Genomic DNA, 13,768 nt, shown 5'->3' on the forward strand with positions numbered 1-13,768 from the left:
TGTAATATTAGTTTATAGTTTTCATAAACCCTTACCAAATTGTCCAAGTTTTATTTCCTTGCAAGGAAAGGAACAACACAGAACACATAAGCACGTAGTTGCATCTCCAGCTGCACAGCTCCTACTGGGCTGAGGCCCCTACTTGTACACAAATGCAAATAACTTCTCACACCCAGTCTCCCATAGTTTTTCAATTATAAAAGTAAGAACACACATTGAGCTAATGGCTAATTAAACTAATGTCAGTCTTGGTTTTAATATATGTCAGTTGTTTTATACCAGATTGAATATAGATTAAAATATCACTAAGATAAGTCTTGTGCCTCTCAAAGTCTGTAGCCTGCATCTCTATCAGCTGACTGCTGGTTTTGAATAAGGCTCTGTTTTTTTTTTTCCTTATCATTTGCACCATTTGCACTATGTTGCTGTCTCTAATGCTGCATCCTGACCTTCTCCCTCTCCTCGTTCTTTCAGTCAAGCCCTTAAATTATAAAAAGCCTACTTATTAATGTGTTAGTAAGTAGAATCTAAAACCAAATGGTTAAAAAAAAGATAAATGAGGTTTACAACTGTATCATCATTCATCTCTGTGCCCTTTTGGACACAATCAGCAGCTGTACATCATCCCATCTCACATTATCTTTACAAACTGCACATAACAGAGCTCAGTATCCTGACAACCACTACCATGTTTAATTTTAGCTGTCAACCACCACCCTAAATCTACCCTGTGCAACAGCTCAGTGTTGCACAGGGTAGATGTTTTTCAGTGTGTTTTGTCGCCTAAAATAAATCAAAGCAATGCAAGCTGCTCCACCAATACCAAAAATCTGCCACAAAAAGATATTGGCTGCTGCTGCTGCTGCTGCTGCTGCTGCTGCTGCTGCTGCTCTCGCCTCCTCCTCCTCCTCTATTTCAATACCTGGGGCTCTTATGTATGGAGGGCAGCGTCACAGAAAGCATGGTTAACATGATTAGAAACCTGAAATCTTCTTTGCTTAAAAACAGAAAAGACAGATAATGTTCATAAACAATAACTGCATGTTTGTGTTTTTTGTATAACAGCTGATGCAGTAAAGCCATGGGCAAGACAGAGAGTAAAGTCCTTAGAGAGACCTCAGTGGACGGGGTTCAAGCACAGGTAGCAACTGCACACACGTTTATCCTCCTGTCTGCACACACAGTACATTCAGACAGTTTTCAGACCCCCTTCACTTTTTTCAATTTTCTTATGTTGCAGCCTGATACTGCTACCCCATAATGACAAAGTCAAAACTGAATTTTAGAAATGTTTATGTTAAAAGCTGAAATATCACATCTGCATAAGCATTCAGACCCTTTGCAACATGTGAAAATTAGGTCAGGTGCCTCCCATTTCTACTGACTGTTGCTGAGATGTTTCTACACCCTGGAGTCCACCTGTTATAAGTTAAATTGATTGGATATGATTTGGAAAGACACACACCTCTCTATAGAAAGCCTCGTAGCTGGGAATGGGTATCAGAGCAAAACCCAAGCCATGAGGTCAAAGAACCTGCTTGCAGAGCTCAGAGACAGGATTGTTGATAGGGACAACTCTGTGAATGTCCTACAGTGGCCCAGCCAGAGCCCTGACTTGAATCTCTAGAGAGACCTGAAAACGGCAGTCCACTGACAGTTCCCATCCAACCTGACTGAGCTTGAGAGGATTTGCAAAGAAGAATAGCAATCCAGATGTGAAAGTTTGTTGTTTGTTGTGTCATACCCAAAAAGAATTGAGGCTGTAATTGCTGCAAAAGATGCTTCAACTAAGTGCTGAGTAAAGGGTCTGAATACTTATGGAAATGTCATATTTCAGTTTTTTCTTTCTAATAAATTTACAGACATTCCTAAAATTCTGTTCTTAGTTTGTCAGTATGTGGCACTGAGTGTAGATTGATGAGAAAAAAAAAAGAATTTAAAACAAGCATAGTATCAGACTGCAACATAACAAAATTGAAAACAGTGAAGGGGTCTGAATACTTTCTGAATGTACTGTACCAACTCAAAGACACTCTGACACACAATAACATGCTGGAGCTGAGTTGACAAATACACCAAGATGTCTGTTAAACTAAAAATGTTTTGAAGTTATGTCTCCATGTGTTTGTGTGCTCCTGGAATATCTAACACTGTGAGGACCAAAACCTGAACTGGATCCAGATGCTGGTCCCACTGTGAAAAATCATTAGAGTTCAGGGTACCAGCTTAGTTTAGTTTAGTGGGTGTGTGTCCTGGTTCTGGTGAAATAGGCCAGTTGCTGTGCTCTCCAGCTATCACAGGTTATGCAACCAGCTTTCACACTTCATTTTCCCACTTTCATCATACATTCAGTAATAAAAAAAAAATCACAAAATAATCTGTGCTGAGCTTTGGACAAACCATTAATATCTTGTGTTTAAGCTGACTGAAAGACACTGGATGTACCCAATAACGGATAAATTCTGTTTATTACTGAGATTTCTTTTATTTATATAAGCTGCCAGTGAAATCAAATATTTTATGAGGTGAAACCTAATTTCATTGAGATACTGATAGATATTGTGAACTTTTTTTTTTAAATCAGTTGAGAAGCATTTATGATAAAATAACCAGGTTTGCATCAGCCCTGTTTTCAGAGTCCTGAAATACATTTTTTTTAATCTTATGTACATAAGATTAAAAAAAAAAAGTCATCTTCAGCACTTTGAAATTAAACACCTGTAACACAAGCACTTTATCACATTGATTTGAAAATCCTGTAAATCCAGTGGTACTTTCTTGCTTGTGGATTCAGCACATTCAGAAGCTTTTTTACTTTCTATGTTCATTTTAAATCTGAACTAGTTTTGAGACCAATCATGGACCAGTATGCATTATGATGGGGCTTACTCTGAGTGTGGGAAGACAGACACTTTGCAACAAGCTGTTAAACTCTTGTAATAAACAGCATTTACTTATTCATGGATTCCAGGTTTCTAAGTAAGGTTAAAGGTGCAGATATATATTTTAGGTTTTAGGTTTAAGTACATAATTAACAGTTTTTGATGTCAGACAAAAATGATTATTCCAAAAAGGACATTTTTTTAGATCTTAAAACATGTTTGGAGAGGATCTCAGATAATTGCCTGCAATAGTCGTACAAATTTATTTTTCAACTCTAAAATGCCACTTTAATCACAATTTAAAGGTTTATTGTATTATATTTAGAGCATATGTGCATATAGTATGTATATATATGTTGTCATTAGTGTGTAATCACAAGAAATACCAACTGTTGCATTTTCTTGATCTTAGAATGAGCCTTTCACATAAACATAGGGAGAAGGTCTTCTTTCACCAACATATTTCAATGGAGACCCAGAACAGACAAACCAAACACTGGCTCTAGACAGTGAATGGTGTTTTGTTTTAAAGGTGATGACCTTTAAAACACCCTCCCTCATACCCGGACACAGGGTGCTCAGACGGTTGTATTCTGCAATCCCGCCACTAGATGCTACTAAATCTTTCATTTGTTTTTTTTTAGGGATCCCTATCAGAGACAGGTTTGATGATGTGATGTGTTTATGTTAAACAACCAAATAATAGACTGATATGTCATTATTTGAAAAATTGGCTGCCAGTGATTAGAGTGAATGAGCTGGAGTACAATATTATATTTGATCATTATTTCAAATCCCTACAGCAATCCCAGTTTGTCTGCCATTCCTTCATCCAGTTCATCCAAATGTGCTGCGTCCAAATGACAGTGTTTTTCCGCTCATGCTCTGGCCAAAAGGCACACCGTATCACCCTGGCTGAGTGGGTGCCATCTTTGTCAACTCAGTGTTGGGTTCCACAAGCTGAAGCTGACCTGAAGTGATTTGATTCATGGGGATTAGGGATTAAGATTTCCCTGGCCTCTTTGGTGGAGTAAATCTGGGGATTATGATGTCAACGGCCCGTAGCTGCCAGAGAGGAAATTGAATTGTGAGGGACGGGAGAGCGATGCCCCAGGATTACAGCCAGTGAGTGAGAAATCAGAGATGGGAGTCTGTGCCTGTGCTTTTCTCCTGCTTAGGGAAACCCTCACGGGACACCATTTACTGCCTTTGAGGTGTAGGAATCGCTTACAAAATAAACCTAACTCTGAGTTTAGGATGTTGATTGAGTGATAAGAGGATTTCTGTCTCACTGGTAATCCATCCTGTGAAGGATCAGGTGGTGAGTACTGTTAAGTACAGCCACTATATAGTCATTTGTATAATGAACAAGTCTGATATAATTTCTTACAACTGAAATCAACAGTTCAACAGGTGGCATGGAGGAGAATGTCTGGTCAGATGCTGTAAATGTGAGAAACTTTCAGAAGTCTATAACCTTTGGATTGTAGACACTAGTTCAAATCATCTATACTGTGTTTTTCTCTTTTGTATGTGTATTTAAGACAACTCCTGCTGTGGCTGCTCCCGCTGCCACTGTCAAATTTGAAGGACCCACAAAAACCAACAGGATGAAGGTGAAATGGAGCCAGCTGGGTTTGGTGTTCTTCCTCGCTCTATCACTGGTGATGACAGGATGCTTCTTCTGGCAATATCAGCTGCCAAAGGCTCTTCCAGGTCAGGCCAGCACTGTTACTACTACACTGTAACTACACTACATAAGTTTATTTTTCCTCTGGAATATTGTTACTGACTGTTGAATAATATTTTAAAGCGAAACAACCTTTATCATATAGTATCTTGACACTACTATTTGAGATTAGTCAAGGGCTGAGGTATAACTAATAGTCAGTCTTTAGGTGTCTAAATGTATCAAAACTATTTAAGTAGGACATGCAGCATTTGTTATGAATTCTGGGTAAAATAAGACCTTTTTCTTCAAACTAAAAAACACGGTTGAGTAAACAACTGCATCAAATCTCTCAGCTCTGTTCACTCCAGCAGGAAACTTACACCTCGATAGACAAATGTAAAAACACAGCAAAAAACACTTTACCTTTTTACTGTTCACTCCTTCAAATCATCAGCAAATCCCAAGTTATGAGCCATGTTTTCCCTCCTTTTTAGTCAGCTGCTGCTACCAGTTGTGAAGCCTAGGCCTTAGCTTCTTGGGTGGGGGTGGGGTTAAGGCTTAAAGTGAGCCACACTTCATTTTTTTGTAAAACTGTCTAACTTGCATTTGACATACAGATCTTGCAATTAAAACACAAACACTCTCTTATGAGATAAAACAATATCTTGCTAAATATCAGCCCACAGTTGCTGTGCTTGATGGCAGTGTGTATGATTGGCAGTGTTATAATGAGTCAAAGATTTCAAAAGGCAGTGTTAATTAAAAGCAACTGGAACTTTATTTTCTTACACAATACAAGCTGTACTTAAAAATCAAAGAATACAGACAAGATTGACTGGATGTCGAATTAATGAAATATGCAAAATGGCTTCCATTGTGGTGCCTTCAGTCCTGGAAGCTTAGTGTTGATGTCACACCCCATAATATGCCAGAATATGTCCAATTGTACCAGTAGAGCTTTAGATATAAGTTGGCATTGGACATAAGTTTGGTTTCAAAATGTGTAACATCTCGTCAGATTCTTTATACACAGCACAGAAAGATGATTTATTCTGCTCTGGTTTGTAATATCTGGATGGTTCTGTGTTACTAAAGGAACACCAGATGATCTTTGGTGCCTTTTTATATTCCACAGTGAAGTGAATTTTTCATCTGTTGTAGTTCTTAAGAATGAAAAGGCAAATAATGGCCTGAAGCTGCAATGAAATAACTCTGTTCATCCAGAGTTCACAGTGGGACCTGGCTGTGGGACCTGGCTGTATTTCATTTGATCTGCAACTTGTATATCATGTATGTTGTCAAATTAGATCCCATAAGATCAGGATCAGGGTTCATTGGGAAGCAGAGAGAACTAATGAAGCCCCAGGCTAGTCAATTATAACACAGTGCCAGCCTTTGTGCCATCAATACATAATTCTATTAAATATCAAGTGGGACTTACAACAGCCTGCCCTCCTCTGCTTCCTCTCTTTTTCGGTTTTCTATCCACTGTCCAGATGAAGGAATTACTCACAATGTCAAATCAGAGATGATGTGCCCCCGCTTCCCAGAGCCTCTCCCACTGGAGCATCCTATCCCCAGTCTGAAAGATGCTCTGGAAAAGGTGAGAGGAGTCATTCACTTGCAAACTGATTTAGATCAGCAGTCAGATTTCCATCATGCCCAATCAAGTCTGAGAAAATTTACAGGCTGACCGTGGTAATCCTTCACACCAAATGCCATTGCTTCTGTTGACAGAAGGAGATTAAAGATATGATGGCTAGAAAACTGAGTGTCTGCCTGAGGAAAAGGTTCAGTTTCTGTATGCAGGAAGCAGCAGTGTTCCCATTGATGAACTACTTAACAGACATAGGAGAGAGTATATAGAGCAGGGGGTGTAATTAGTAATGAAGACATGCTGTTAATCGCATTTAATTAAAAAACCATCACATTCATTATGTCAAGCAGGAGTTCCAGTTAGCTTTCAGTCTGTAGTTACTGAGAAAAGCACCTGAACACTTAAAGCTGTACTGCAAATGCATTGGCAGCTGTTTTAGAGTTAGTCTTCAGATGAAAACATCATCTTAGTCACATTTTAGTCATTTTCATCCTTTTGTTTCCTTTTGTTTGATTTTCTGTCATGCGATATATAGGGTTTTGCCCGTTAGCATCTAGTCATTGTGATTGAGAAAAAAGGTTAATGAACATTTTTTGTCATTGTCTTTGTTAACAAATTTAACACTATTCTAGTGAAATGCTGTCTTGTTTGTCTTGACTCTTGTATCTTTGGCAAAGAGGGAAAACTAATTAATGCTCCAGGGTTTCATATAACAGCTAACAAGGGATTCCAAAATAAAAGCACACAAAACAAAAGAAAATAAAAATCCTTTGGGGGAATCCCATTTGAGCTCTGATGTGATTTGACAACTTAATACCTGAAGGTTTAAAGCGGAGAGCATGAGTGTTGGTATTGATTGTGTTACTTCATGCAGTACATACTGTGTCTCTACTGTTTCATCCTTTATTTCTCCCTGGATGCTGTTGCACAGTAAAGTCCTCGTTTCATGTTGTGTTTCTTCCAGGTGGATGTTTTACTCCGACAGAGCATCAACGCCATCAGCCTTCCCGCCCTGTCAGCCATTGTGATTTTAAATGACACTGTTCTGTGGACTGGCAACTTTGGAAAGAGAAATGGCAGTGACCCTCTCTCGGGACCACCGAACGAGTACACAATCTACAGGTGGATACTGCACTTGGGTAAAATGGTGACTTGCAAGACCCTTGTCAAAAAGTGACAAACAAAACAGATAAAATATATTAGAACTACAAAGTACAACAAATGGCTAATAATAATAAAAACTTTGCTCAGAGCAGGATTTAAATCTTTTTAAATCTTCTGTGCTGTTGGTAACGGTGCTAATCACCATGCCACCCTCCCATCTAAGATGGGTCCTGATGACATAAGTAAAGCTTAGTTTCTCAGTCTTGAGAAGGGTAATCCAGAGCTAGAGAGCCATTATACAACCATGGTTATAGACTGAGTACTGCTCCTCAGCCTATTTGGTTTATGTGTAAAATTGGTGGAATGTATCTTTAAAATAACTTTCACAGAGCAATACTTAGTTTAGCAGTCCCACAAAAATAAATTACATATTTTCTAAATGTGCTCAATTGTCCTCTGTGTTGAACAGTTTGTTGTAAACTACTATTTGACCAGAACACACATCTACACACACACACACATCCAAACAGAACTTTATATCATGACAAACACTCCTAAAACTGTGTGTTTTTTAGCACATTCAATTCTTGTAAGATGTGGCATTTAAAAGTTGGGACATGAAGATTATATCGAGTTCTTTCAGGTGCACTGTATGTATTCTGACACATTCACAGGCTGCTCCTGAAAGGGCCCACGTTCCACTTAAGTCTTTTTTCCACAATAAAACATTTTTGCTGCAGTTCACAATTTTCAATGCAGGCAGTCACAGTTGACATTTTGCTTCTGAGCTTTCAAAATGGACACCCATCTTTGAAATCTGTGAGGATTCAATTACCAAATAAAAAAATGCGATTGAGTGTGTGATTGAAAAACATTGTGGCCTATTACCACAAACTTTACACTGTTTTTCAGCCATGATTTTGCCAGTGGAGCATACAAACGGTTTAAAATGTAATTAGCATGGTGTTTTCTTGTCAGACTATATCCATCCATGTGTTTCATATATGGTCTGTTTGACACATACAGAGGGGTTTTTTAAATAATTCCCTACTGTATGAATATTGTTTTGAAAGTGTTGTGGGACAGTGGTTATTCACAGATAGTTTCAAGGAGTAGGAATGAACTGTTATTTACAGTAGGTCAACAACTTTGTAGTAGATATTTCCATTATTAGGTACCAAAACAAAAAATGTTGCATATAAAAGAGCAGTATATTCAAATACATTGAAAGTGGATTCTGCATATAATCAGTAACCTCTACAATACACTCTACAGTCATGCTCCTTTTTAATTAATTCATTTGAAAATAAGTTCATAGAAAGTTACAAGTCAAGCTGAGAAAACACACAATCTTTGTAAAATCTTGGCAAAGCATTTAGCTTGGACACGCCCAGGCTAGTCACTGTTTCCAGTCTTTATGTTGAGCTAAGAGAAGTGACTGTAGCGCCTTATTTACCTGGAATGACTACATGATATTTATGATAGTGGTGTCAACTTTCTCATGACTCACAGCAGTAAAACAAATGAGCATATATGACTAAAATGTGAAACTAATTCTTAAAATGTCTTAAAAACATATACAGTAAATCCCATATCAGTATGAGACTAATTTATCCAGGCAGAAGGAGATGTGTCAATATGGAAATGATGGAAATAAAAAAATATATAGACGAAGCGATGAGGGGCAGTCAAGAGGGCTCAGAGTTTGCAGTAAACAAACACTGTGCATCAATGTGCCAACGGTCAAGAAGTATTTTCAGATTAAGAAAACATTTGCATTGCTCTGCCCTTTGTCTTTCAGAATTGCAAGCCTATCCAAAATCTTCCCAACGCTGATGCTGTACAGACTCTGGGAGGATGGTAAAATTAGCTCCCTAGATGACCCTCTGGAGAAATATGTGGAGAACTTTACCATCAAAAATCCTTTGGGGAAAACAAGAGACTCGGAGCTGAAATATGTGACAGACGGCCTGATATTTCTGGACAGTGGAGAGGTTCAGATCCGTTCTTCCTCAGTCACCCTGCGCAGGATGGCCAGCCAGCTCTCAGGTACAGCACATACAATAGATAGAAGAGATTAAAATAAATGAGCTTAAAATTAAACTGAACACCTGAGGTTTATATGAGCGTTTTTTTATGTCATCATATAATTGCTATGAAAGTGCATTTATTTTTTATTAATTCATTTGTGCTTTGAAATCATAAGGGTAAGTGGATCTTGCTGAAATGCCTAAGCTGATGACTGACGATCATAAGGTTTCAGTCAGGAAAGAGTTGGAAGGTGTGGATTTGTTGGAAGGAGGGGAACAGACGGGAAATAAGAGTGTGTCTGACAGTGCTTTGTTAAATGCTTCATGAGTTGATGCAATATATTGCTGTTTCTGTGACTCAGAAAGGCTATATTATTAAATTAATTACAAAGCATGTGGTGGATGATGTAAGTGAGGAGTTTCTCCCACATTTACCTTATCAGAAACCCACTTACTGTGATGTTACAAGGCTTTGAGATCTAACTATACACAGTATCTCTTAATCTACAGTACAGTTCCATCCATCCATCCATTATCTTTACCCGCTTAATCCTTGACCAGGGTCACGGGGATCTGCTGGAGCCTACAGTACAAAACTAGACCCAAATGAACAGACCTATTGAAACTTAAATGGTGGAATAAAAACAAACATGACAAATTTTGACATACTTGGTGAATGTAAACATGCTGGGTCCAATTTACTGTCATGAGGCTTTCATTTTATTTGATCATTTTCAACAAATGATCCAACAATGACTCAATGAACATAAAATGAATAATCATTTTGATAAGCAGTTTGAGTTGTTTTTTAAGGAGCAGTGTCAAATGTGTTTTTTAAACCTTCTCAAATGTCAGAGTTTGCTGCTTTTCGCCATTTTAGACATTTGGTCTCACAGAAAAGCTGTGAAAATACATCTGGCAGAAGAGCAGTCAAATCTAAAAATTACAGCAATAGTTTATTTGATTTTCCTTGTTAACCAGAAGTAACAACGTTTGAAGAACTGAAGGTTCCAAAAAATGAAAAAAAAATGTTGTAGTTTGAATATGCAGTAAAGATACAGCAGTGATAGTATCAGCAGTAATAGCAGGATGTGAGCTGTTTAGAATGATATTAACAGGTAACAATTACTGATGTTCTGGATGTTTTCAGCACTTACATCCACAGGTACCCACACAGCACAACAGCTGCTGTCATGCATAAACATTTGCAATCTGCGACACAGCACTCTGTGCAATGAATTAGAATAAAAGATTAGAGAAACCACTGAGAGAAGAAAAATCATAACACTAAAGATCCTTCTCTGTCTCTGTTTATCACCGATGTATCAGGGCTGAACATAATAATCACTTTGGGAGTAGTGTAGATGTATTGTGTATCAATAAAGCAACATAAAAAACAGAAATAAAAAGTGAAGATATATTTTTGGAGGAGGATAGAGAAAGAATAAAAAAGAAAAGTCTAATACAATGTTTATATTTACAATTTTTACTGTGTGCTGGATCAGGCCTCCCCAGGAGACTCCGGGCCACAAATCTGCTTTGGAAAGGAAAAACTCAATCTGCAATCAATCTGCTACAAGATGATGTCCTTGTGGCAGACCCAGGGACCAAGTAAGATTTGTTTTGCTGCTTTGATTTCTTTTGTCAGTATGCACATTCTTATTGTGCCAACTGGAACAGTAAAGTACAGGAAAATGCATTTTCTCTCACTTTATTGTGCAAGATTAAATACAACAAAGTTTACAGTTGGAAGCTGTCTATTCAAATATATTTGAAATCATAGATTTGAAGGAAATTGTATGCAGTATATCAATATGCATATTCTTATTATGAAACTGAAAAAGTAGATTATACACATACCAAATACAACTAGCTTTATAGCTGGAAACTGTCTATTCAAACATATTTTAGGTAACATCTGAAATTTACCTGTTTGACTTTGACAAAACCTGACTGGATCTGAAGAATTTCAATTTTATTTCTGATCGCTGAAGTCCATGATGAGAAGTGCATTAATACCTAGAGTACAGAACACCAGGTGAGATTGACATAAAACATGCTGTACTTCCCGCAAAGTGTCTCAAAAGTTTAAAGATTAGTTCAGTTTTACCTGAGGAAGCTGTATAATTAAATGTCAGGTCTAATTGACACGACTCCGACTGCACACTCTGGATCTGTGTGTACCAATTACACTAAGTAAAGAAGCATGCTCGAATAAAAGTTTAAGCTCGGATATCAAATCTTATTTGTTATTACACAAGCAGGCAATTGCCTTTTGCCAGTTAAATTGTTCTGGAAATCTGTCTTTGCATTTTCCTGCTGAGAGTTAATTGATCCTCTGTCTGTGCAGTAAATATACAGCTAGTTTAGACTGTGGGGAGCTCAGGTAACCAAAGTTGAGAAAATCATCACCTTTAGAAATCAAACTTGTGAGAAATAACAAGTTGTGCTTTGTTCTAAACTAAAGTGACTGTGTGGTTGTCAGATATCCTCACTCAGACCAATACTGCAAGTCAAAAGTAAATGCTAACATTTCTTTTTAATAATGTGTGTGGTCACCTAAACATCAGTGAACGTTTGAGGTGGGTTTTTTTGTTATTTTTGGACCCAGCAGCTAGTCCACGTTTGTTCATCCTGCTACCTGTTTTTCTGCTAAGATAAACTAACTAGATGACGTCTGTAGCTTCATATTCATCACAGATACAGTAAAAGTCTGAAGCTACATATCCTCATCACGGCATCAATCCTCTCATCTGTTGGCAGTAAAATGTCAGACTGGTAAAAGAGGTTATGATTTTCAACTAGGAAAATACTTTCTGCATAACCCACTTTGCTTTTAAGATGGTCATCAAACTGAATGTTTAATTTGCTTCTATCCAGATGTCACTACAGTAACCTCGCCTTCTCTTTACTTGCCCATGTGATGGCCGAGCGAGTGGCAGGCGTTGACTACCAGAGGTGGATCACAGACAACATCCTGGATCGGCTAGGGATGGAAGACACTGGCTTCGACGTCACCCCAGGGCTGCAGAGTCAGATGGCTGTAGGGGTGTACTCCAATGGAAAACCAGCCCCGCTCTATGATCTGGGCTGGTACCGGCCTTCGGGACAGATGTTCTCCACAGCAGCAGACTTGGCTAAGCTTGCCATGATGCTGCTGGGAGCTTATCACCGGAAGCTGCTGGAGCCAGACTCATTAAAGATTATGCTGACCCCACTCTTTAGATGCAATAAGGACTACTTTGCCAACCGTACTGGGACGCCATGGGAGGTGAATGACCTCATGGGCTATGAGATAGTGCGTAAAGATGGCGATCTGGATGGCTACTCAGCCACCTTCTCCCTGGTACCTAGACTTAAGCTCGGCCTGGTGGTGCTCATGGCTGGCAGCCGGTCTCAGAACCAGGATGTGGTCACCAAGTCCTATAACCACATCATCCCAGCCATAGAAAAGGCCTTCAGGGAGGCAAAGAAGGTTCTCTTTGCTCCCCCCAACCCAGATCCTTACATAGGCTTTTTCACTTACAGCAACATCACCTTCTATGAGATCAAAGTTGGGTCAGATGGAGTTCTGATCATGCAGCAGTTTGGGCCTCAGATAGAAGATCTGATCCCACAGAAGTACAGAACAATAAAGCTCAACTACCTGGTCGACCGGGTGTTTAGAGTAGTGTTTGAAAAAGAATACCCTTGTGTCTTACGAGTTGGCACAGCCACAGTGTCCCTGGAAGCCCAAGATGGTCAATTATTTAACTTCTACATGTTTAACAAGCAGGGCTTGTCCCCTGGTTTTGATGCACCTGGACTGAATACATATAATGTGGTCAGAATAGCCCGCAGGCCATCTTTCTCAAGCTGAATATGAGCAATGCTCTGGCCTGAAGACAAATGTGTCTTCTTGGGAGCTATGAGAGACTATAAACAAAAGGAAGCTTTAAATGCTGAGAAACTAAATGGAAAAGTTGGAAGTTTTGTTGGAGGTCACAGATTGATGGGACAGTGTTACATTCACCCAGCTATATAATTTCTTGTACAAAAAATGTTTTTTTTTTTCTGATGTATATAATGTATTCCACATTCTGGTCCTCCTAATTGAATATTCACATTGTAGTGATCCTTGTATTTTTCCTGCCTTTATTCTAACCACTCTAATGCAGTATTGGTCTGGTCTCGTCTGTCCTTGCCTTTTTATGAGCTACAAGAGCAGAACTTTGGCTCACAATAACCTCATTTTCAGTTCTTAACTCATACATATTTATCTTCCATTCAAAGAAAAAAAATATTTAATTAATTTGACTTAATGTATATTGGTCCCCCTGGAAGAGTTGCAGGAAGTGTCCAGGGAAAAGGAAATCTACTGCGCCCATGACCCAGCCCTGGATAAGATGACGGGGTTGGATGGATGGATGGATGGATGGATGAATATCCTTTAGTTTTATTTAAATAACGCCTTTACAGTAATGGCAACAATCATATGACTATG

At 38.6% G+C, this 13,768-nt stretch overlaps 1 protein-coding gene across 1 annotated transcript; it reads left to right on the forward strand.

The window, feature by feature from the left end:
- Window positions 1–1,081: 1,081 nt before the first annotated feature.
- On the forward strand, window positions 1,082–13,144 carry lactbl1b (lactamase, beta-like 1b). Its single transcript, XM_026307618.1, has 7 exons — window positions 1,082–1,141; window positions 4,427–4,598; window positions 6,051–6,157; window positions 7,116–7,273; window positions 9,057–9,304; window positions 10,791–10,896; window positions 12,166–13,144. Exons 1-7 carry the CDS (start codon window positions 1,082–1,084, stop codon window positions 13,142–13,144), a joined length of 1,830 nt encoding a protein of 609 aa, XP_026163403.1.
- The last annotated feature ends 624 nt before the right edge of the window (window positions 13,145–13,768 follow it).

Source organism: Mastacembelus armatus, chromosome 5, assembly GCF_900324485.2.
Source record: "Mastacembelus armatus chromosome 5, fMasArm1.2, whole genome shotgun sequence".
In the NCBI taxonomy this organism is placed as follows: domain Eukaryota; kingdom Metazoa; phylum Chordata; class Actinopteri; order Synbranchiformes; family Mastacembelidae; genus Mastacembelus; species Mastacembelus armatus.